Source organism: Cavia porcellus, unplaced genomic scaffold (assembly GCF_034190915.1).
Source record: "Cavia porcellus strain 051 isolate PalLab524CR breed Dunkin Hartley unplaced genomic scaffold, mCavPor4.1 scaffold_16, whole genome shotgun sequence".
NCBI lineage: Eukaryota > Metazoa > Chordata > Mammalia > Rodentia > Caviidae > Cavia > Cavia porcellus.
In genome coordinates this window covers 39,196,349-39,222,083 of record NW_026947499.1, presented here as the reverse complement: position 1 = coordinate 39,222,083, position 25,735 = coordinate 39,196,349, and the positions used below count along the sequence as shown (strand labels likewise).

The 25,735-nt window shown below is 45.0% G+C and overlaps 1 protein-coding gene across 4 annotated transcripts in view; it reads right to left on the bottom strand.

The window, feature by feature from the left end:
• Positions 1-205: 205 nt before the first annotated feature.
• Abat (4-aminobutyrate aminotransferase) overlaps positions 206-25,735 on the bottom strand; it is an 87,776-nt gene continuing 62,246 nt past the window's right edge. For all 4 annotated transcript variants that reach the window (XM_003477742.5, XM_063226491.1, XM_005007488.4 and 1 more), the window contains 10 exons: positions 22,090-22,170; positions 21,314-21,406; positions 20,678-20,740; positions 17,601-17,664; positions 16,959-17,107; positions 16,392-16,529; positions 15,316-15,483; positions 13,314-13,460; positions 5,541-5,652; positions 206-3,191 (listed from right to left, as the gene is read on the bottom strand). In XM_003477742.5, the coding sequence (XP_003477790.1) occupies positions 3,070-3,191; positions 5,541-5,652; positions 13,314-13,460; positions 15,316-15,483; positions 16,392-16,529; positions 16,959-17,107; positions 17,601-17,664; positions 20,678-20,740; positions 21,314-21,406; positions 22,090-22,170 (1,137 nt within the window). In that variant the 3' untranslated portion in view covers positions 206-3,069. The remainder of the gene's footprint in view (positions 3,192-5,540; positions 5,653-13,313; positions 13,461-15,315; positions 15,484-16,391; positions 16,530-16,958; positions 17,108-17,600; positions 17,665-20,677; positions 20,741-21,313; positions 21,407-22,089; positions 22,171-25,735) is intronic.

Genomic DNA, 25,735 nt, shown 5'->3' with positions numbered 1-25,735 from the left:
TTGTACAAAAAAAAAAAAGAAAAGAAAAAAATTATAGGGGCTAGGGATATAACTCAATGGCACAATGCCTACCTGGCAAGTATGAGGTCCTGAATTCGATTTCCAATACAAACAAAATAAAATATAATGCATGCTTAATAAATAATTGTCAAACAGTTATTTAACAAAGTAATTTCCAACCCAAAAAGTCCACTTCACTCTGACATTTCCATTATAAATAATTTTTTAATTTAAGAATACTGATTAACACAGGAAACATTTAATTCATGGAATTGTGCATATGGTCATCAGTTACATTGTGACATGTTAATTTCCTTATTGTTTATTGGCACTGTCAACAGAATACTGTAAACAAGATCACTTTGTGTGCATTAAGTCTGCAATGCTCCCTAGCTACGGTTTTCTACCATGAGCTTACAGATATAGATACAGATATAGGTAGGTATAGGTATATAGACATACTAATGTGCACAATTTTGCATGATTACTGAGTGCCAGTAAAAATTATAAAAAAACACCCATTTATAATAAAAGGGAGGATGTGCTAAGACTTGCTAGTGTTGGACCTTGTTTTCTATAAAAGTGACGACTTGCTAGAGACAGTTACTAACCTCTATGGTACTAATGGATGATGGGTTTACGTCCCGCAGAAGTTGTTGGCCACAGAAGCCCTTCCTCATGGGCTCTGCCCTAGACAGCAACCTGTCCACTGGGCTTCTTCCAGTGTCTTCTAAGTTGCTACAGTCTTGAGCTCTGCCAAAGTCCTTACCTTGAAATTCTTCTAGCTAAACCTCTAGCCCCCTAAAGAAGATGGCTCAGGGACTCACCATGCCTTAAGTACACAAGAGCGTGTTGTCAAATGGCTTAAAAAATTATGTTTCTTTTACAAGAAATAACTTCCCTTCTTAAGGAGTGAATAATCTAGAAATGATTTTCCAGATAAAATTATTTCATTCCTCTGTCATTGACCCAAGAGGAAAGAACAAAATATTGGAGCCACTCCCTCTACCGTTTCCAGCTGTGCCCTAGTTTAAAACCCTTTATGATGATCTGCATTTTTCGTGTTTGTTAAATAAGGTGTTGAACCTTGGGATATTGCCTGTGGAATCTGGCCCCCCAGTGTGAGGTACATGTCTTTGCTGTACTGTTCCCTTTCTGTAGTATTCTTCCTTGTCTTGGCTGCTTGGTGAACTCTTATTTGTTCTGCAAACCCTGCTCAAACATCATCTCCTCCTTGAAAGCTCCTCTGACCCTTAAGTGGATTGGGGTTCTCTCTCACTTACCTACTCTAACTGTTACTGTACTTGGCACTCTGATTTAATTATTGGTTTGAGAGTCTGTTGTTCCCAAAGGAATATGAGTCCCTCTTATTTCATAATGGGGCAGGTATTTCATGAAAGTTTGATGAGTGAGGGAAGACAGAATATAAATAGAGATGAGTGAAACCTTGCAGAGAAGGAGGTGTGGATCCTCACTTAGTCGGCAGTGCAGATGACCTCGAACATGGTAGAAATCCTTAGGAAAAGTGGCAGATGAGCTGCTGACCACAGGAATGCAAATCGAACCAGAATGCCTGTATCTGTCGTGTCTGTTAAACATGTCAATGTCTTCCATTTCTCAACCAAAAGAGGTTGGTGACTGAGTCTGAGTAACAGTGGAATCTAAGTCCTTGAATGATTAGTTATTAAAAGAGCGAAGTGCTGAATCAGGAATCTTGACATGCCCATTTTCCACAACATTCAGTCAAGGTACCAGGAGGCAAAGTGGCTTCCTTCTGGACAGAGAGCCAAGTCTGCCTACTAAATAATATCTTACAGCTGTAGGGCTGTCAACTGCTCTGTGTGGGAACATTTGAGGTCAGGTCAGTTCCAAGAACATCTCACCTCCAGCAGAGACACTGGACCCTCCATCACAGCATCTTTAAGCATTTTATTGTCATCCTGCTAATTCCCAGGCTCAGGCATCTTAAGAAAAATTCAGATTTCAGGGGCAAAGACAAGGAAACCACTTTAAACTGACAAGCTACCTTTCCATGTGCGGAGCTTTGGTGCCTTTAATTCATGGCACTTCCCTCAAGAGAAACTGAGTCCAGCAGTGGCCCCTTTAATGGAACGGTTCTTTTGAGAAGCAGAACCAAGATGATGAGCAAAAGCTGAAGTGAGCCTCCTAGGGTGGGGGACCAAAGTCAGACCCTGAGAGGATCTGGGGGACAGGATATAGTGGCTCTGCTGCCTGTGACCTTGGGCCTATGCTTCTGGGGTGACAGGCTTGTGCTACTGACCCTTTGGCTCAAGTGTGTCCCCTGGGCACTCAGCCTGCAGGTTCCTCCCACACTGATGTAGGCTGACATGTGTTGGAGGAGTGGAGGATGCTGAATAGGAGCCATACATGATGCCACCCAGAGCTCCTCCCAGGGCAGAGGCCCTCCAGGACAGAATTCACAGCTTAGAGAGACCTCCAGTTGGTCTGAGGGGTGGTCTTCCTCATCAGGAGGCCAGATGCCCCCTCCATTGCCCCAACCTCTTCATGTCCCCACATCGCTGTCTTCCTATGAGCCATTCAATCTCTCACTGAACCCTAGATAGGGGACTCGAAGCTTGGGGACTGGGTGACAAGGTGGGTGTGAAGTTGCTTCTATAGGGTGAGGGGAAGCCAGCATCTCTGATCACCAAACAGGGAATCTGGGATAAACTGGAACCCAAGAGTAATGGCCACCAGTCCTAGGAGTGGGTGAAACTCCTTTGACTGGCTCCCAAAGAGAATTGTTGGAGTTGGTCATGGGTGGGCAGAAATGTGTCCAGGACCCCTAGGGCCCTTCCCAAGACTATGTCCAGGGCTCAAGCAGACTTTCTGAGCTTCACCCAATGTATACCACTGGCTCTACAGGCAGAAAATTCAAAACCAGCCCTTCCTTTTCCCTCCCCCATAGCCACCAAAAAATCCCCTCCCCACAAATAACCTTTCCGTTTGTGCATTCACCTCTGATACTTTTAAGTGAAAACATGAATTAGGCAAACTAATCAATTTGACAACTGTTGAGATTCTCAAAGTACAGTGGAAATGGTTTCTTTACTTGAAGTCTGCTAAGATGTCATTGAAGATATTGAGAAACAGGTGAGCATGGTGATCCCTGAAGACCAATGTGGGACGGAAACGGATGGATTTGTCGCCACAGCCTCCCAATACCACACCTGGGGGAAAAGGCAGGAAGTATATGGCATGATCAGAAAACAGTGAATGTTTAAATTTTAATGAGCTGATTACAATAAAAGGTGCCATTAATACACCTCAAAATACCCCTCCTCACTTTAGACACACTTACTCTTGTTCTCTTTCTTTCTTTCTTTTGTCTTTTTGAGACAGGGTCTCACTATGCAATTCAGGCTGGCCTTGGGCTCACTTTGTAGCTCAGGCTAGTCTTGAACTTGCAATGATCCTCCTGCCTCAGCCTCTCAAGTGCTGGGATCATAGGTATGTGCCACCACACCCGGCAATTCTTGCCACTTTCTGAAGCAGTTCTGGAAGTCCTCTTTTGTAAATGTCCTTGGTTGTTTGTGCTGTCCTGGTTGCCTTGATGTCTTGAATCAATTTGAATCATTGACCTTTCTTGGTCATTTTGACTTTGGAGAAGAGTCAGAAGTTGCACAGTACCAGATCTGGTGAATAAGGTGGATAAGGATGCTTCATAATATTTTCATTTGACAGAAATTTCTATAAGCATGAACCGAATCAGGACATCAATGCAGACATGAAAGACATTTAGGAAAGAGGACTTCCAGACCTGCTTCAGAAAGTGGCAAGAATGATGGGAGAAGTGTGTTCTAAGGTAGAGGGGTAATTTTGAGGGGGATTGGTAGTAGTATGTCTTTCATTGAAATAATTTTAAAAATTTGAACACTCACTGTATTTTGTGATCATACAGTGTGTTGGGTGTTTGAGTTCCTAGGGCTGGCAGGGAGCGACACACACTGGCCACCTCCACCAACTGTCTTTCCACCAGGCTCCCACCTGACCTTCCTCCCATGCACCCATCTTTCACTTCTTTTCTCTCTCCCTTAGCCATCTCACGCAGCCTTCTCTTTTCCTCCCTCCCTCCTGACTTTGGATGCTCCCTCTTCTTCTCATGCACTAGGATGGATGATAGAGAAATCCTGAGGGAGTTGGGAGGACAAACAAGTGAGAAGTAGTAGGAAGTGGTGCTGAACTGTCACTCAGAGGGATAAATGCCACTATCCCCCCAGTATAGGGATTGAACCCAGGGCCTCTGCACTGCGCCACATTCCCAGCCCTTTCTTTTTATCTTGAGACAAGGTCTTACTGAGTCACTAAGGTGCCCAAGATGGGCTCGAAATTCCTCTTGGCTTAGCCTCCCAGAGTACTGCAATTACATGCATGCACCACCGTGCCTGGCTGATGTTGCTAATTTTTTTTTTTAATCCATATCGGGGATTGAACTCATGACCGGCTGCTTGCAAGGCAGGTGCTTATGCCACTGAGCTAAATCCCCAGCCCGATGTTGCTTATTTTAAAGGGAGACATTACCATCTGCAGCTTGGCCTATTTGTCTGGGTAGTTTAGCATCTTTGGGAGTTGGATCTCTCTCTCTCTCTCTCTCTCTCTCTCTCCCTTTCTCTCTCTCTCTTTTAAGATGGAACCCAGGGCCTCACCCATGTTAGAAAGTTATGCTTCTGAGTTGCACCCTGGCACTAATTTTTCTCATCTTAAAAAAAGAGCCTACTTATCCATGCCTTCAGGGCTGCTACAGGGACTGAAAAGAAGAAAAGATCTGCCTGATACAGAGCAGGAGCTCTGATCTCACCACAATATGCCCCATTTAAAACTCTTCGAGGGCCTCCTGTAGCTCTTGGGGTAAAGTCCAGAGACTTGGACCTGATGTGATCTAGGCCTAGAATCCCTCCCCAGCCTCACGCCCTCACTTGTGTCTATCCCTGGCTCCACTGGTCCAGTTCTCCCCCTTGGTTAGCTCCATCCTGCCTCAGAGGATTGCCCGTGCCCTTCCCTCTACCTCAGAATGCTTCTCTTCAACTAGTTGCTGTCCCAGCACCTGTCACGCCTTCAGGTCAAGTGCCACTTCCTCATGGAATCCTGCCCAGGCCTCCACATTTCCCCAGCTGTTCAGCTCTCTTTGCTTTTCTTCTTTCTGCTGAAATGCTTATTCATTGTTCCCTTCCTGCTGGCCTGGACTCCCTGCAGGTCTTCAGTGTGACCACTGGCAGTGCAGCTCACCTTCTCGGTGGATGCCTGCTGTGTGGTTTGAGTGGAGACAGAAATCCCCCAGGGGGTGGGCTGGAGCTCACTGGCAGAGCACTTGCCTAGGACATGCCAGGCCCTGGCTTCCATCCCAGCACCGCAAAAAAAAACCAAAAAGGAATCCCTCAGTAACTCCTTTCAAAAAAGAACAGTCAGCCTACGACTATAGGTATCTCATGGTTCCCCCAGTACCTAGCGATATTTTCTATCCACATCTACCTATGTTGGACATTGACAAGGCTTAGCTGGACACTCCCAGGTCCCCTTACCTTTGTTTCTGGCGATTAAGATGAGTTTATTCCGTATGGAATCATCTGGAGTATCGAAGGAACAAAAGGTGCCTCGTCCTCTTACCCTGCTGATGAACTGAGGGTACCGGGCCTGAAGCGGGAGAGACAAGGCTGGTGTCAAAGTCTGCCACCCAGGTTCAGCTGGGCTTGGTGACTGTCCTTCCTCAGATATGCCTGTGGTCCTGCTCAGGGGCTCTGCCCAAATCGGCAGGACCACGGTTGGGTTAAGAGCTCAGCTCCCTCTCCTGTAAATTGAAGCTCTAAGTGCTGTCACACAAATGAGCTGTCATGAGAGTCTGGTGGGACAAGGTTTCTGTGTAAAGCCTAAGCCCAGGGCCTAGCACTGGCAGGTGGTCCATAAACTTGAGCCATCTGTGTTATTCACTCTTCTAGGAAGGAGGTGGTGGTTCTGGAGGAAACGTTCTTGCCTTCACCCAAGGACGATGACTGGGAGATAGATCAGGTTGATTAGTCCTTTGCTACTCACTTCATTGGTTCAGCTGGAACCTTCCTTGAGTGTGGCCTTATTTGGAAATAGAAATTTTGTAGATCCAATGAGTTGGGTTGAGGACGAGGTATTACAGGGTGACTCTGGGCCCAGATCCAATGGCTGGTATCAGTGGATGGAAATTTAGACACAGAAACAATATGCACAGAGGGAAGAAGGACAAGTGATGGTAAAGGCAGAGACTGAACTGATGCTGCCACAAGCCAAAGAGTGTCCAGCAGGACCAGCAGCCACCAGGAGCTGGGAGAGATACACAGAACAGATTTTCCCCAGGAGCCTCCAGGAAACAGCCGTGCTGACACCTTGTGTTAGGCTTCTGGCCTCTGTAACTGTGAGAATGAGCTCTTGTTGAGAGTCACACTGTGGTTGTTACAGCAGCCCTAGGAGACTCATCAAGGCACCTGGACTAGAAGATGATGGTTTCTTCCCTGTCTCCCCTCCACTGTCCAGACCAGCGCTTGGGTTACCTTAAACTGTCTCAGGGTTCTGGGTGCAGGATCAGGGAGCAAGCCTTGTCTCGTGATAGTGCCTTGACCGAAACTGAAGACAAAGTTGTGTTCTGGTGGAGGCGGAGCCAGGCACTGGTTCTGATTAGGATTTGCTGTCCAAGCCCAAATCCTCACCCCGCAGGTGAAGAAGGGCCCATTTTAGTTTCTGCCTCAACCTCCCAGTGTGTTGAGATACTAGTGTGAGCCATCACACCAGGGTTACTTTCCTAATTTCAAGCTATTCTGATTGGAGGCTGTCAGGTAAAGTACAGGATGCCTATTTAAATGTGAATTCCAGATAAAAAATATTTTTAAAAAGTGTCTCTTAAGTGTTGCATGGAATATACTTACATTTTTAAAAAGTTAGTTGCTATTTCTTAAATTTAATTGCGCATTCTCTCTTGTCATTTGCTAAGTCTGAAAACCCTATTGGTGGTTCAGTGAAGACCCTGACTCTCCTCTGGAACCAACCTTGCACCTGTCTCCTGGATCTGGGACTTTTGAAATTTAAACTTAACTGTGGCTCTTGCCTCTTCTCCCTAATTGTGATAACTCTACAAGGATTAAAAGAGATAAGGCATTAATCCAATGTTTGAAATATAGCAAGTTCTCAGGCAATTTCAATTAATGGAAATTATTATTACTGTTATTTTCATCGTTAGATTCTTGACCATGTCAGAGAGGTGAACACTGGCAAAGGACACAGATTTTGAAGTCCACCAGATCCAGGTTTAAACTCATGTAGTGTGATGCACAAGCTGGCTAACTTTGGACATGCCTCCATGCCTCAGTTTCCTTATTTGCAAAAGAAGGGTAACGATAGTGGCTAGACCTGCAGCCTTACTGTTGGACTTAGTGGGAAAGTATATGGAGGTTCCTAGATAGGATTTGGCTCTCAGTTAATGAAGATGTTACCATTATTATCTGTCTTCCCTTCTCTGTCACCATCCTCATCACTATCCATGACCACTGTCATCGCCAGCAGCATCCTCACCCCTCAGTGGGGTTGTGCCCATGCCATTGTTGACAGGATGCTTCAAAATCCTAGGGGATAGGTACTTTAAGACCAGCCACCCAGAGAAAGTAATTTGTTTCCTGAAACTCCTAGGCTTTGCTGGCCAGTCTTAGAAATGCTGGTTCCCCGACAAACCAGCCAACAACTGGGGTTGGCCTCCCCCAGTTTAGGAGACCAGTATCTGTGTGTGTTAGACCCAAAGCTGTAATGCAGACCTACATCATCCAATGTGCTGGCCACATGTGGCTGCTGAAATGTGAAGTCAAAATCAAGAGTGCAGGGCTATGGATGTAGCTCAGCAGCATAAGCACCTGCTTTGCAAGCGTGTGGTCATGAGTTCGATCCCCGGTGCCAAAACAAAACAAAACAAAACAAAAACAAACAAACAAAAAAAACCAAAGTGCCCCATATGTATGAAATACATGTCCCCTAAAAGTGTCATATGCTTGGGGGAGGGTGCTTTTGGAAGGTGATTGGATCATGAGCATGCCATATTCATCAGTGGATTTGCATGTGGTTAGAAGGTGGGGCCTTGTTGGAAGTGGTGAGTCACTGGGGAACGTGCCTTTGGAGCGTGTATCTCCTTTCCCAGTGCTTCCCTGCTCTCTCCCTCTCTGCATCCTGGCGGCCATGAGACGAGCAGCTTTGCTTCACCACATCCTGCCATCATGATGTTTCTGCCTTAGGACCAGTGGCCATGAACTGATTCCTCATCCACTGGGAACCAAATTAAATTTCTCTTTCTATAAACTGTGGTTGTCAGATATTGTCTCTCAGAGAGAGGAAAGTGGATAATACACTGAATTTCAAAAGTTTGGTGTAAAAAATGAATACACAATATATCACTTATTTTCTGTGTTGATGTTATGGATTAAGAACTGGTGGTCGGGGCTGAGGATTTAGCTCAGTGGCATAAGCACCTGCCTTGCAAGCAGGCGGTCGTGAGTTCGATCCCTGGTACCAATAAAAATGAAAAAGACAAAAAAAAAAAAAAAAAGGAACTGGTGGTCAACTTAACGCCAGCTGGATTACATCAGCATGGCACTGAGCGAAGATGCTCCACCTGAGGAAGTTGCCAGCATAAATAGGTGGATAAGGAGAAGGAGGGTGTTAAGGCATTGAGGCGTTAATGCATTGTTGCACTGAGGCATTGTGGGTTCTCCTACAAGTTGCTGTTTGAGCCATTGGTTCTCCTGGAGAAGCTTTGGTCCTCACATTGAGCATTACTTCCTGGCTCCAGAGGGGAAGATGTGTGCCTCTTGGTCTCCAGGATGAACTCATCATGCTGGCTTCCTGGCATGTACCCACCTGTGCTTGTTAGAGGAGGAGCTTAGGGCCTCCTTGTCGTTGAGGATGGCTGTGGTGCCTTTCAGGACAGCCCTGGTCTTGTCAGGCTCGAGTGTAGAACCCTCATCCCACCAGCACAACTTCTTCACCCCTCTGGCATGGACTTTCTGACTTCTACCACTGACCTTTGGGTCTTCCCAGCACGGATCCGTAAAAGAGATTGGCGTGAGTCCTTCTTATGGGCACTGGACCTCCAGTGGGAGGCATTGTCATGAGCTCTGGGTTTTTATTTGGACTCCTGTGGGACTTTGCTGTGGAATTTAGGCCCTTGACTAAATATTCTATGTCTTTGGTGTTGTGGATAGATTTCCTGCATTTTCTTGTGTTAACTCCTCATGACCATTATAAAAATAATATTACAAACTCCATGTCCTGATTCTAATTGTTCTCTGTACAACCACTAACTACAACAGTTGACCTGTTGAAATTATATTTTGGACAAAATGGGCTAAGTAAAATATGTTATCAAAGCTAATTTTATCTCATTGCATTGGTTCTTCTGTCTGGCTACTAGAACATTTACAATGACATCTGTGGCCTGCAGGAGAACTTCAGAGTGGAATGGAGAAGGCAGCACACAGGAGGGAACTGCGGACCTGGGTTGGGGTACTGGCAGGGAGAGTCTCTGGGATGTTTCTCCAAGGAGGGTTGTCTGAACATGGTGTCAAAGACAAGTTTAAATATCACATGGCTTCTCTTGCACAAGCAGCTCAAGGTGTAAGTAAATTAGAGCAAAGTGAAAGACGATAGAAAACAGGGAGATCTTTTGCAAATGGGAAGGGAACCAAGAGATGGAAGGAGGAGGGGAAGGAAAAAGAATTAAGATGTGTTATAAACGTGTCCCAGCTCCTCATGCTGAATGTAATGTCTACTGCAAATGTGTACTAATAAAAATTAAACATTTTTGGGGATTTCGGGGAGAACATGGCAGATAGATAACAGCAGCTACAGAGGCTCTCTGAGACAGCCAGCTTAGATTGCAGGAATGGTGTGGAGAGTCCTAAGCAGGGGGAGATACACCCTGCTGATCCAGGAATGAACTGAGAGAAACCATAAGAAATAAGAAATAAGCTGAGAGAAACCAACTGGAAATGCAATCCCGGTGCTACGACTGGAACAGCTAATGTCTCAGTGTCAAAGCTAGAACCCGCGCCTCTGGAAACTGCGGCTTGAATTTCCTGCCACTGCTGCTACATCTGAATTGGCATGGCAGGGATAGAGACATGAAAGCTCTGAGAGGGGGAATTGGCAAACCGAATTGAGAGCAGAGCTGGCAGGGAGCCCTGCATTGACATGCAGTGAGTGAGAGGAATGGGGACCCTCCCATAGACTAGGAGGCTACAACAGAGGACATTCTGGGACCAGGCAGACTAGCCGGAACAGGACACTGCAGTGACTTTATTCACATATTCCCCTCTCAAGCGGGATTGGTGGGGAGCACTTGACCTGGGTGACACCAAGGACTAAGACCCAGTAGGCTAGCCCAAACCAGGTCCCTGCACCTGGCAGTGCACCCCAATGCAGTGAAGCCTTCAGCAGGCTGACTGACCTGAAGGGGCGGGCCCAGCATAGGCTGCCCAGGTCTGTGTCTCCCTAGTACACTGCAGTGGGCAGAAACACCTAGCTGGCGCAATTCAAACAAACTGTAACTAACAAAGAAAGAAACTGGGCCTCCTATATACACTTGTATGGAAGGAACAAAAAATATGAGAAGGGGAGGCAATAAGAAAGGGTCCTCAGTCCCCAATCCTGAGAACACTGATCCAAGAAAGGTAAATGCAAAGGAGAATGAGGACAGAAAACATGCAATATCAGGCATGACACCAATAGACATAAAGCAGTATCTCTGGGACCTCATAGATGAGTTCAAAAGCAAAGTACTTAACCAAGTAAAGCAAGATAAAAGTAGAAATGCTAAGTGCCTCCCAAGAAGAAACAGATGGTGGAATGGAAGAACAGAAAAAAGGGGAGAATTGTTTGATGGAGAAAATAGAGAAAACGTAGAATACATGAAGCAGGTTCAAAGAGATTACCAGGAAACTAAAAACTCTATTGAAAGCTGGCATAACAACTTGAAAGAAACTAAGGATAGATTATCTGAACTGGAGGACAGATTTGTAATGTGGGAGCATGAAAGGAAAAACTTCTTAAAAATAACAAGGAAACAAGCAGTAACAATACAAAGGCTAGAAGATAAGAGGATCTATAACTTAAGAATTAAGAATGTAAAGGAAGAAGCAGGGATACAAACAAATGAACTGCAAAGGCTATTCACAGAAATAATCAAGGAGAACTTTCCTAATATGGGAAAAGGTAAAGATACTCAGATCTATGAGGCATACAGGACCCCAGCCACCTACAACCCAAACAGAGCTACACCCAGACATATAATAATCAAAATTCCAGAAATCCAATATAAGAACAGAATATTAAAAGCTGTTAGAGACAAGAAACAGATCACTTACAAGGGAACACCCTTCAGAATTACAGCAGACTTCTTGGCACAAACCATCAAATCATGAAGAGTGTGGGGCAAAATAATTCAAACTTTAAAAGACAATAACCTCCAGCCAAGATTGATATATCCTGCACAACTGTCCCTAGAAATTAATGGAGAAACAAGGTGCTTCTAGGATAAAGAGGAACTAGGGGAATTTGCAACCACCAATTCAACTCTACAGAGAATACTGCAGGATAGTCTAAAAAAGGAAAATACCAAGATTCCAGAAATAGTGGCAGAGAGGCCACAATGAATGGAGCAGAAAGTGAAATGAAGAAGACAAACTGACAACTAATGACAGAAAAAGAGCTCAACAGAAATGAGGCAGAGAAGATCGGATGGTAGGAACAGCTATTTTGGAGAAAACAAGACATCATAATAGCTAGTGTTGATTTAATATCATCTTGTTTTGAAGTCCCATCAAGCTTTTGTCCTTCTGTCTCCATCAATCTTAACATGTTGTATCTTATTGGATTTTATTATATGTGATAATATAAATAAAAACTTTTATAGACAAGGAGATAATAAGAAACCATTGTTCATTTTCTGTTAGTTGGTTCTAAATACCTTGTAATACTGTCATTCTCTTGAATGGTTTTACATTGTCTTAATATGTTTGATGCTACAGTATATGAAGTTATACTCAAAGATTTCAAGGAAAGAAACACTATGGTAACTACTTTTATGTCGGGATATCTTGTAGTGAAACACAATTTTGCTTAAATGGTTATGTTCTGACCTGTGCTGTTTTTTTGTTATGTCCTCTTTTATCTCAACCTCCTTTTTTAATTATTTATTTTTTATTTTTATCTTTTTAATTAAGGGAAAAAATAAATAAAAATAGCAGGATATATTATAGTAACCCATTTTGATTTCCTATTAACTTGATTTGAAACCCTGTATTGCTCTCACCATCTTGTTTTGACTGATTTTCCTCTATTCTGTTTTGCTTGATAGTACCAAGTTCGAGAGTATAGGCAACAACTGTGAAGACAATAAGATTCACTATGATGCCCATTCTGGTTCGACTATTATCTTCTTTTGAAGATAAGTCCTGTAATGTCTCCAATGTTTTGGTTTGATTGGTATTGTTCCTTACTGTTTTGTTCAATTTTATTATAACTGATGATATAGGCAGTTCTTTTTAAGATAGCAAGAGGCATTATGGTAACCACTGTTGATCACCTTGTATTCTGTTTTTACATTATGTACTATGTCCATCCTTTTGATTTTACTGACTCTGTTTTGTTATGTCACATTTCGTTTTATTCTCTTCAAAAAAAAGTAATAAGAGCTGTGGGAGTAATAAAACCCAAAATGTGTAATTGTCATTGTAAAAAAGAGAGGAAAAGAAAGTGCTCTAAAGGATATAACTGCATGTATATTTAAGCCTATAAGATAGATAACCATATTACTGAGTTTTTGTTGGATCATTGAACAGAACTGTTTGCAGTCTCACTGTTTGAGTGTCTATTTTATATGCTTTAATTTTGTAACTTGAACAACTATTTCTAAGATGACAATATGTGATCTATTAACTAGTGATTTCCTACTGTTTATTTTTTTTTGAAATTCTGTATAACTTGTACCCTTTTTCTGTTTTTTTTCTTTTTCTCCTTAAATAAAATTAAAAAAAAAAAGAAAAAAACCCTAAACATTTGTTTTTAAAAAGCAAGGAGTGAAAACTGGGCCTTTGGCTGGGAGGGAGAAATGGGGAGGCTCTGCCTACAGAGGGCACAGCCTATGCCTGGAATCTGGGGACAGCACAGCCAATTCAGAATTTCGGGAACAGCAGGTGTAGGGCCTTGCTGAAACAAGTAGACACTGCCATGGGGGAGCTCTGAGGGACTGTGGGGTGTTCCTGGGGCCAGGGTGGGAGGCAGGAGGAGGGTACCTGGAGGTCCAGCAATCCTGTGAGCAGGACCTTCCCTGCATGGGCTGCGTTGTTCAGCAGGTCCTCACGTTTGATGACATTGATGACCTCAGCCAGCAGCAAGTTCTTTGATGGGTCCCCCAGCCAGGTGTTGAAGATTCGATAAGGCTGGAAGAGGCAGACAGTCGACAGGCTCACATGTTGTACCCCCTGGTGAATCCCCCTTCTCTCACTTGGAAATCTGAGAAATTAACGAGGGATCACCTGCTGAGAGGAAGGCAACATATATTATCTCTCTGATTTCTTCCAAGACAACCCAGTGAGTACATGCTACTGTGGGAAAGCAAATCACCACAGGGATCTGGGAAATCATGGCAACTGATCCCTGAACCTCAGTCAGGCATTGTCTAATGACAGGGCTGCGTTTCAGAGATGCATCCCTAGGCGATCTGTTACCCTGAAAACATCATAGCTTGTACAAACAGAGACTAAAGTGGTTAAGATGTTACGAGGCAATATAATCTCACAGAACCACCAGGATGCATACAGTCCCTTATTGACTGCAACCTCGATCTGCAGCATAGAGCTGCCCTATAATCCTCATCAAATAGAGCAGGAAGCTGAGGCTTAGACTGAATCACTGCAAACATGGCTCCTAGGTGATGGAGCTGGGCTTGGATTGCTGGGCGTTTGACTCTGAAATGAATTATTTACCCACCCATGAGTTATGAAGGGTGGTAATGTGGCCTACTAATGTACATGTCCCAACCTCCACCCTAGGGACACATGACTAGGAATTACTCAGATGTTAGGAAAGAGCATTTGTTTCTGGGAAGGCTGTTAAAGATAAGGGTTCACTTTGTCTTTCACACCTTTTGTCTTCCTCCTGCCTACAATTGTGTTGTAATGGCTGGTCATTCCAATAGCCATTCTTCGCTGTGAGATAATCCTGAAGGTAGAAACTACAAGTGGTGATCCATATGGTATGTTTAATGTTTAAGTTTTAAAAATGTATTACAGTGAAAGACACATCATCACTGCTGCTCCTCAAAATACACCCCCTCTCTTCCAGCACACACACCCTACTGTTACTGCTGCTTCCTGAAGCGGTTCTGAAGCCTTACAAATGTGAGTGACTTTACAAGGTATAATGCTTCTGGCAGGTGCCATCTGACAGAGAGGCAGGCTTGTAAAAATGTTACTGTGTGTCTTTGTCCACCTTTGTTCTCTTCTTTTCTTTTTAAATTTAAAAACCAAAGAAAGAAAAAAAATGATGATACAGAATTTCAAAACACAACCATCCACTTTTTTCACTGGACCTAGCAGCACCATGTGACTTCTGGCTCTTCCCAAAGTCAAAATGACCATAAAAGGTGAAGATTTTGAAGTGACTCAGAATACTGAGACAACCACAACATCACAACTAAAGACATTCATAAAAGAATTCCAGAACTGCTTCAGAAATGGCAAGGACGATGGGATAATTCTGTGCAAACTGAGGGGAAAGGTTTTGAGAGGGATTCCTTTTACTGTAATAGATTTTTAAAATTTTAAACATTCACTGTATATGCTGATCACTCCTTGTACCCGTGGGAATGATGAAAGGATTCTGGGCTGTGTGTGTGTGTGTGTGTGTACACAAATGGGGTCTTCACGTACACAAGTGGCACAGTGTAATAGTTAAGAACATGGGCTCTGGGCTTGAATGTTGGCTTTGTCAGTTACGGGCTGTGTGGCCTTAGACTAATTAGCTACTCTGTGCCTGATTCCCCATTAGTAGTAACGTGAAGTAAAAATAATACCTATCCTTCAGTCTGCAGGAGGAACTGCTACCTTAGTCTACACAGAGAGTGAACTCAAGAGGAGATTGACAGTGAGTAGCTATGAAGATGGACTTGGAGAGCGCTACAGTCATAAACATTGATTAAATCCGTAAGGACTGAGCTGTGCTAGGTGGCTGCTGGCTCTTCTTGTTGGGAACGGGCAGGGGGGAAGGACTCTGCCATAACTGTGGTCCACTCACAGCGTTGGGCCGGAACTCCTCCTTGTGGAAGAAGCCCCCTGTCATCATCTTCTTGCTGAAGCTCATCACGTCAGCTGGGTCGTCCAAGCCCCAGTGCTCGTGAGCCCAGAACTTGCCTGTGCACCCCCCGCCTGTCTGGACCTCATCCACCAGGAAGGCGCAGCCATGCTGGCAGAGAAGAGATGGAAGAGGAAGAGATAAACATCTATCAGAGGCCCGTGACCCATGGCCCCACTGCAACCAATACCAAATGCTAAGTTCAGCCTCCTCATTGCCATCTCCTGACAGTCAAACCTGTGTTCCTGGGCTATGCAAAAAACAGAAGGCACTTAAAGTAGAGCGGTTCCCACCAGAGCTGCATCCGAATGTGTCCTTAAACTGCTGAGCTGGAACATAACCACGTGGCTAATACTCTTAGCACCAAAGTGGAGCTTGGCTGCCCTGGGCACCAGCTGCCCAGCTCAACCTCTTCAGAATGAAACGGCCCAGCAGTGAAGAGGATCCTCATTTCCTTAACTTCAGCTTCTATCTTCTCTGTCTCACTGGGATATTAGTAACCCAAGTCCTGCAACCTATATTTGTGAACGTGCTGGTTTTAATGAGCTGATTGGATACACGTCCAACCCATACAAAGAGAAAAAATAAGGCTTTCCCAGAAACCTTTTAATTGAGAAAGTTCTGAACTAAAATAGGCATATTGGAAGCTGGTTTGTAAGAAGTTACAGGGGATTAAACCAGGGCCTTTGCGCTGAGTTATATCCCCAGCTCTATTTGTTTGTTTGTTCGCTTATTTTGAAACAGTCTTTCTAAGTCATTGTGTTGCTTAAATTAGGCTGGAATATGCAATCCTCCTGCCTCACCCTCCCAGAGTACTGGGATTACAGGTGTGTGCCACAACACACAGCCGCAATAAGGGATTAAAAATGAATTGCTGATATTGTCTCCACCTGAGCTTCTCTACCCTCTGTACACCTAGATGTTTGTGTGGGCCCCAAAGCAGAGCAGGGCTAATGTTTTGCTCTGGGAAACTAGCCCAGGAAGTCCTACCCCCATCCAGCCTTGCCCCATCCTCTAACCTTCCGGGCAATGTCTCTTAGCTTCCGGAAGAAGTCGTCTGATGCATGGTTGTCTCCGCCCTCAGACTGGATGGGCTCCACGACGATCCCAGCCACAGTCTTCTTCTTTTTCCGGTATTTTACAATCAGATCCTCCACCTGGATCCCAAAGGGGATATGACAATGGCTCACGGAGGCTCCTGAGTAGAGCCCATGAATGAGTATCTGGGGCTCCATGCTCTCCTTGAAACTATGTTGAAGCTGTGTGTTTGTGGCAGTTCCTATGGTGAGTGTGGCCCTCATTAGGAGCCCACGTGTGGCAGGGGTGCATCCTCCTTGAGACCAGTGCTAGCAGGAGGCTAGTCACTCGGCCTCCCAGAGACTCACTCTCCTGGTCAGTGGAGTAGGAATGCAGGAAGGTATCACTAGCTTTCCCAGCATGGAGCACTTAAGGCACAGGCCTCCCTGTCCCTTCCTCCTCCCAGGGAGCACTACCCATGTGCCCAGATACAGGTTTTCTCTGTCCTCTGGGCTCAGGCTCTGGCTGGTGAGGACAGGAGCAGGAATAGAGGTGGCGAGGTCAGTTACCTCCTCCAGGCAGCGGGCCTCCTCCTGCTGGTTGTCTTTCTCAAACTCCTCCAGCGGGTACTTCAGCCGTGGAAATGGTGCAATAGGCCAGTCGAAGGAAGGGATGTCGATCTTGTGAATTGCTTTGGAGTGCGTGGTCGCTAAGCAACCTGAATCCAGTAAGAGAAAAGCAGAGCTTGGCATGGGGCAGTGTTATGGATGGTCTTTGAAGAGGATGTGATGGGTATTTTAGCCACAGGCAGGCAATGCGCAGGAAGGCCTATGTTTGCAGGTTGCAAGCTCTTGCACCATCCTGAAGCTGAAGTAGAACCTGTGAACTGTGGAACGTGTGCTTATGTGTACATGTGTGTGAATATGTGTATGTAAATGTGCATGCTTTGTGACTTACCACAGGCTCTGAGGAAGAGAGGGGAGGGTTTGAATTCTGGCTTGGTCACTGAAAGGCCTTGAAAGTTCTTCCCCCTGCTGACCCTCAATCTCCATGTCTACAAAGTGAGGACAGTAGTCCCCCTGTGCAGGGAATTGTGTGGAATCGGTGGGACAATAGGTGTAAGTACCAACACCAGGCCCAGTGCAGGTGCTGCTACTGTTTCTGTGGTTATTACTCTAAATGCCACTGTGAACGTGTTGATCCCTCCTTACCCATGGTCCTTCCATGGAAAGCACCCATAAAGGAGAGGATGCTGTAGTCAGGGCATCCAGGGGCCTAGAACCAAGAAACATGAGCATCAGTGAGCATTGAGAGAACTGGGGGCACCTGGGGGAAGGCAGAAGAAGTCTATGAGAAGGACTGAGTCTTTCTTGGGCATAAGTTGCAATCTGAACCCCTGATGTCTGTATGTGGTCCATAGATATTTTGTTTTGGTCACACACTTAAAATTTTAAAAATTGTCACATTTAAAATCAAGGCATTGCATATAAATATGGGAGCTTCTGGCTTCCCATGGGTGCTACCCCATGTGGGCCGTGTTTCTCCTGTGGCAGCAGCAGGTAGCCTGGTGTTCACAAGGTGACTCTCCTCCCGGCTAGGCCTCTGTATATTCAGAACCTGCTCTGCAGCTTCTCCCAGAACCCTTACACTTAAGCTGCAGGGTGGCTCTGGTGTCCACAGCTCACAGGTGGACCCATCCTCAGGTGTGCACCCACCTCCCAGGTATCCAGAGCTAGGGGACTCAGCTGGGCACCTACCAGGAATGCCTGAGGAGTTTGGAAGAGACCTGCTGAGCCAGGTAGCAGAGGAAGGGAGGATACATCTTTCTCCCTTAGTTCAGGAAGGGCATGAGCCCAGCACACAGACCTTAACCACTTCCCAGCCAAAGAAAATGGCACAGCTGCCACTCCTTGTACTGCTTCTTGACCCTCCACCCAGCACAGTAATCCAAAAGTGCTTCCAGATCACTCAGGAGGCACTGCTCTGGGAGCTTCAGAGGCCTCCTCAGGCCAGGCTCTGGGAGCTGATGGTCAGGGATGTGGCAGGACAGTTTCTAGGCTGGCTTATCTCCACCGGATCCTTGAGATTGCTGGGGAAAACTTCAAGACCTCCTACCACAAGTTCCAGAATACCCTCTTATCTGTGTGTTGCCCACCTTCTGAGTAGTGGGGATGGAACCCAGGACCTTGTGCATGCTAGGCAAGTGCTCTACCGCTGAAGTAAAGCCCTCACTCCTATCACCTCTCCCTCCTTTCCCCTTTTCCTCTCTCTTTATTTCTTTCCTTCCTTCCTTCTTCTTTTTCTTCTCTCTCTCTCTCATTTGTCTGACTCCCAAGAAGAGTTTAATTAAAGAATAGCTTGGGAATTACAAGATCCCGGTAAGCATAGCATTGGTTTTAAAATACACACAGGAAACTGAAGTGTCTTTTGCTCTCTCTCCGGAGGCCTCACAGCTCAGATTCTTCAGCAGTTGCTGCTCCTGTTTCCCACCTGTTTTTCAGACCTCTCCTCTTAGCTCCTCATCCTCTCTGCCTCCCTGGCAAGCCTGTCTGCCCTTAAGGCCTCAGCCAGTCTCTTCCTGGCTTTCTTCACTTTATGAATCTGTCCCTGGACGTCTGTAAATTTGAAAAGCTCGTATAGGATCATCTCTTTCCAAATTGGAGACTGGCTGGACAAGTGTGCAAAGTCTGTGTACCAGGTTGGCCCAGGGATCTACTTTGATTTCCTAAATTCGTTATTTTAAAGGGATTCGCAAAAATCCAATTGGCTTAAAATTCTCCTTCCCTGCCTTAGGGCAGGAGTCCCTGCAGTCTCCAACTTGCACTGAGTTGCTTGGCTTTTCCTGCTTCTCGTCTTGTGGACCACACCTGCCAGGATGGGCAGTGCTCTGGTCTCTGGCCTCAGGAAGAGGCCACTGGTGAGTTTCACAGGGAGTACAGAGCCCGCATCAGCTCTCCACTACCTTGGAGGCATGGACTTGTCATTTCTTCTGTAAATTCTGAGGTGTCATACTTGTTTTGAACTTTTCCACCAAAGGCTGACTTGGAAATGAGTTTGCTGCCCATTCCCCATGGTCACTGCATTTGTCTTGCTGGCTCTGCTCCTAGGAGGCAGGTCGGCTGTGGCTTGCTAGAAAAGGCCTTGTTTCTTCATTACAAATGTAACATAGATACATATCACCATGCATATTTGGACAAAATGAAGAATTAGATGTAAAAATGTTGACGGACTTGGCTGTACATGAATATCAAGTAAGTAAAGACAAGGAAAGAGGTAGAATTAGGTCCACTTAAAAAAAAAAGCCAAGAAAAAGGAGTAAAAGCTTTTCTGGGTTATTCAAATATGGAGAGAAGTATGGATATATTTGCAAGCAGAAAGTGGGGTTAGGAAAATGTGTATTTTAAGAAAACATGAGAAAAACCAAGCCAAAACAACCAGTTTCACCACCCAGGGTCATGCCATTGTAAATGTGTTAGCAAGATTTCTTCTGGTAATTTCCTGTATATTTACTTACATGTTTGAGGGCATATCATCCATACAATTTACATTGCACTTTTTTTAAACCAAATTATAGTATGTATGTTCCAGTCAAGAGAAAACTTTTGCTATTATTTTTGCTGAAGAGCACTGTGCATGTCAGCAGTGGGTAATCAGGTGCAGTGTGCCTTGATATTCCTATGTGTGTTTCTTTTTTTCCTAAAGTTTCAGATGCTTCTGTCTAAACTGTCACGGGATTCCATGCACAAAGAAAAGCCTGCTCTGCTAAGCTGAGTGGGAGCCAGTGATTCTACTCACTCCGATTCCTGGCAGCCCCACCAGCCACCTCTGAGCCCCAACAGTGGCCTCCTTGGTGTCTCTGGGTACTGCCTGGGTTTCATTTGGAATTCCTACATTTAATTCATCTTTCTTTATTTCTGGATAGGGATATAGGTGGCATACCTTCTAGTTGATTTGGGTTATTCTGTATAGTAAGTCCCCGATTTATGAACACTTGAGTTGTAAACATTCACAGGAATGCTGCTTTGTTGGAATTGAACAAGACTCCTTCATAACCTAGGACTCACTGTAGATCTCATTAATACTCTCCTTAAACCTGTCCAAGTCATGCCTTTGTTCTGGGAAATTGCTGAAGGCGATCAGGAAGTGCTGTGCTCAGCCGCACCTTCATGGGGTGGAAATGCTTGAGGACCCCTCCTAACTGAGAAAGTCAGGGTTAGTCAACCACAGTCAGCTGCAGGAGGCCGCAGCTTCCCCAAATGAACAAGGTAAGAGGCCCAGCTCACCTTACCTGGTTAACCATGCAGGTCTCCAGCTCTTCTTTTGAGAACCCTCTTTGCCCTCTTTCTTTGCTCTGGCAAAACAGAACAGAACAAAATCTGAGAGGCTGGGGGTAGATGGGATGTTGACTTTCTAACCAAACCTGTTTGGTTTAGTGGGGATACTTAGTGCTTTCTCAAGAGGTGATCTCATGTCTGCATGGAAGTATAAAACTGTTCACTGTGCTTTCAACAACAACAAAAACAATAACTAAATAGATGAATAATACACTGCATTTTGATGCATTAAGATTCTATCAGGGGGGCTGGGAATTTAGCTCAGCAGCATAAGCACCTGCCTTGCAAGCAGGTGGTCGTGAGTTCGATTCCTGGTACTGATAAAAAAAAAAAAGATTCTATCAGCAACAACTAAGCTCTGTTGAGATGGTACTTGTTTTGCTGGTAAGTACTTTGGGTAAGTTTGATGTCAACCTTGCACTGCCCTCTGTACCATATTACTACTACTAGATGCTGGGGAAGCTGCAGTCAGGTCCTTGTTGGATTTGACCGTGGGCACTAAGTCTAATGCTCCAGCCTGTCGCCATGAACTGTCAGATGGGTGCACCTGTAGCCAAATGAGACCATGTACTCTGTACCACAAGCCTTACCCGGTACCACATGAAGATGGTCTTGAAGGCATTTTCATTGGAGCAGGAGCCACAGGCCATAGTGACAAGCTGGGACATCCCTTTGGGGGCCACCTGCCATGAAGGAGCCAGGAGTGAGCCCAGGCCCATTTGACCCCCACTTTTCCTCCTGGAAGTTATGCTCCCAGGGTCCTCCCATCCCCCATCTAGGAGCCACAGTCAAGGGAAGGAGGGAGCCAAGGAAATCCTGGAAACAGCCAGATGCAAAGGGTGGCTTTAAGCTAGTGTAGTGCTGGAAGAGAAGCCCAGGGAGGCCTCGAGGCCAGCAGAGAGCAAAGAGAGGCAAAAACCCACATTTGCACACAAAATCTCCTTTTCTGCAAGAGGAAAATGAAAAATATTCTTTATGAAAAAATAAAATAAAGCCCAGCTGTGTTACTACATATCTCGATAACATCTCTTCAAACATTCCGGAAGGCTGAGGCATTTTCAAGCCCAGGCTGGGCAACTCAGTGACTTCGTGAGATTCTGTCTCAAAATAAGGGCTGGGTATGTAGGTCAGTGTAAAGGCCTTGGGTTCAATCTCCAGTTTAAAAAACAAACAAACAAACAAACAAGCCAAAAAAAAAGTTAAAGAAAAACAAACTAGTCCAGAGAGCAAGATTTGAGCAGCAGTACCTTCTCGTTCATGGCCACAGAATGCAATCCTTTGCTTCCCTGGCTGCCCACCTCTGAGGACAGTGCAGCTGGAAAGTGGAAGCAGGCCTGCAACAGGACAGGGCTGTCCCCGGACTCACCGACAGCAAGGACTCCCGGAGCTTGTCCACGAAGTTCTCTGGAGGCAGGATCCCCAGGGCCGGTCTGTTGATGAAGGTGCTCTGCAAAAGGCCAGCAGAAAAACAGTGACTCCCCCTGCTGCCCCCAGGTCCCCGTTCACCTTGCGCCTCTTCACAGATGACAAGCTCTGAGTGGCACTGCAGACTGAGGGTGTTCCATTGGTGTTAAGAATGAGATTTTTCCTCTCTAGCAGAGAAATTCACTAGGATTGTTCTGGAGTTAGAGAAAGTGTCAACAATCTTAGCTGCAAAATTGTACAGTGCTTAATGTAAAATGCTTCCATTGAGGGAAACTGCGAAGGGTATGAGAGACCTCTTTTTGTATATTTCTTGCATCTTATTGCAAATTTATAATTTAGAAAACCCCATCAGAATAGCCAAAATATGAATACTGACAGATATTACCCAGGATGTGGAGAATTTGTAACTCTCATTCTGGACCATTCTCTGGTGGGAAGGTAAAATGGGGTAGCTACTCTAGAAGGCAGAGTGCCAGCTCCTATAATGCTGAGTATGCACCCATCCTGTTACCTGGCAACTTACTCCAAGGTGTTCTCACAAGTGAAACAAAGGCATAGTCCACACAGGGCTGTGTACATAAACATTTATGGTGGTTTTGATTCTCATTTGCCAAAAACTGGAAATAGCTCAATGTCCCTTCTACTGTGGGTGGGGTGAACAACCTATGGTCCATTCACACAGTGAAATATGACTCTGCAATGTAAAAGAACAATCCACCAATATACAGGATTACATGGAAGAATTTTGCAGTCAGGATGTGAGCAAAAGAAGTCAGAAGCCAACAGTGATAGTGTGTATGGTTCCTTCGATATGGTCTTCCATGGAACAGGCAAAACTGAGAACAAAAAACAGGTCATGGTTGCCTGGGCTAAAGCACAGCTGACTACAAGGGCACAAGAGGAATGTATGGAGCAATGAGCTATTCTGTATGGATTTAAAAAACTGAGATGAAATCACCTAACATAAAATGCATCCTTCTAAGTTTCTCAGTGTACAGTAAGGGCATCCACACTGTGGTGCAGCCATCCCCACCATCCATTGCCAGGACGCTTCTATCCTCCAAAACCATAATTCCTCCCATTGAACTTCGATTCCCTGTCTCCCTTCTCCCTTAACCATTATTGTTTTGTTTTATGAATACAAGGGACCTACATGGAATCCCTCACTATTTGTTCTGTTCAACTGGCTTATTTCAAGCACAAAATCCTGAAAGTTCATCTGTATGGTAGCCTGAGTCCGAACTTCCTTCTTCTGGATGGCTGATAGCTGTCATGTGGGTGGACCACATTCGTATATCCATTCTTCACCCTTTGTGTATCCATTCACCAACTGATGGACCGTGAGCTGCTGGCACTGATTGGCTGTTGCAAAGATGCTGCTGTAGACATGCACATGCAGATCCATCTGGGTGTTGAGGGTGATTGTACAAAACAGCATTTGTATACTGTACACTGAATTGTACCTTAGCTTTTTAAACAATGAAGGAAAAAAAAAGAAGCATTATGAGGCTGGATAGCTTAGAAATTTTTAAGTAGAATAGGGAATGGTCATGGAGCTGGCTAAATTATCAGACAGGACTGAGTGTGAAAAAAAAGCCATACTAGAAAATGTTAAGCTTGAGTCAGGATGGTGGTAACCTGTAACTCCGGCACTTGGGAGGCTCAGGCAATAGGATCGTGATTTTGAGAACATTGATGAAGGTGCTCTGCAAAAGGCCAGCAGAAAAAGAACTTGTCCCAAAATTTTTTTGTAAAAAAGAAGAGAGAAATACAGAGGTGTATAAACTTTAAAATTCTAGCCCCAAAATATATTAAAACAAGTTCTGGCTGGAGGACAGTCCTACATCCCAGATGCTGCATTCTTCACCTGCTGTCTCTAATAGCCAGGTTTGGTTGCTAGCTGTCCACCTGACAAGATGAGGCACCTGGAAGGGCTGCTGTCCCACTTGTCACCATAGAAGGTTGCTGCCGTGTCATCTGGTACTTCCCTTAAAAGTGTGGAAGAAGAAATATAGGCTAGCAATGACCAACCCTGGAAGGCCACCAACTGCAGAAGTTTCCACCAGGTGGGTCGTTTGTGTGTGTTAAGAGGCATAGTTTATGCTCTGATCCGGCTGTCTTGTCACCCTGCTCCAAGTCTGTCCTGCCTAATTGATCTAGCTGAATTTCTACCCAGCCTCAATCCTGCTCATCTTTGAAAATGGCATTCCTGCAGGCCAGAAAGTGTCCCTCTCCAGGTAGGCTGGATTGAGCATGGCCACCAGAGAGACCACCACACAACCTCTACTTTCATTATATAATTCACATTCAGTGGGTAGGTTCTGTTGACTTTATGGGAAAATTTGATTTGGTTCTCATCCAATTCTGTTTGCTGTGAGAATCATGGAAAGAATTAAATTCGTGAACCAAGGTACCCACTGTACTCCCACCTGTGTGCTAAATAACACCCCTGTCCTCTCTAGCACCAGGGCAGTTGGTGATGACAACTAGAAAGAACCATGAAAAAGCAGAGAGAGGTACAAAGCAAATCCCAGGAAAAGATACAATTCCTCCCTTTCTTAGTCTATTCCTCCTCTCATTTCTTTTGCTCTATGCCTATAATCCTCTGACCCTCACAGAGTTGAGAGGTTGATTTGCAAGCTTATCTCCCACTTCACTTCTCCTATTCTTGGCCAGGAATTAGTATCTGGGTTCAATCATCGCTTGGGCTTGCTAATGGCTCCGCAATTCCAAGAGAGAAAAAAGCCCATTTTGGAACAAGGAACTGACAACAATCTCATGCTGGGATTTCTCTAAAGAAATGATTTCAAATGTAGGCGAAAGTGGTGTATTTACTCTTCAGGCAGCACTGTTTATAACACCCAGAAGGAGGAACAGTGTCAACCTAGCATCAGGTTAGTGCACATTGACTCGAGGTGCTGGTACATGGCTGGTCACATTTAGGAAAAGTTATAGTCACATGGGATGATTTAGATTACAGAGATATGTCCTTGAACTCTTTATTGAATCCCCTTATGCAAGCACTGTGTCGTATTTCTGGACAGCAGAGCATGTTCATTCACAGGATTTGGGTTCCCATTCCAGAGCCCATTTTGGGTGTGCAAAGGGCTAGATTAGGAGTTACAGCTGTTAAGTCCCTTAAAATTAATGAACCTCAACTACTTTACCTTTAAATTGAGCAGATTGTGGCCTGTCCTTCTGACTCACAGGGGTGCCAGGAGTGCCCCAGGAGGTAGCGTTTTTCTATGTAGGGACCTCAGATCAGTCAGGGATTGGCATTCCTCCAGACTCAGAGAGGGAACAGACAGCCAGACTATCTTGGGAATCCACTATCTGACCAACTGTGGCCAGGGGCTTTACAAATCCTTAGGACAGCTTGGTCACACTCACTGATCAGAAAACTAGCGTATTGTGTTCGAGGACAGAGATGTATCAGATTTAGTGGCAAAATGTGTCAAGCCAGTGAATTCAGAATAGTTTAGTTACACAAGAAAGAAGAGGTTAGGGCTGCACAGGGGCAGGGGTCACTCTTGGGACCCAAGAAGGGAGGTGAACCAGGGACACAGCCAGAAGTTGACCAGAAGCCG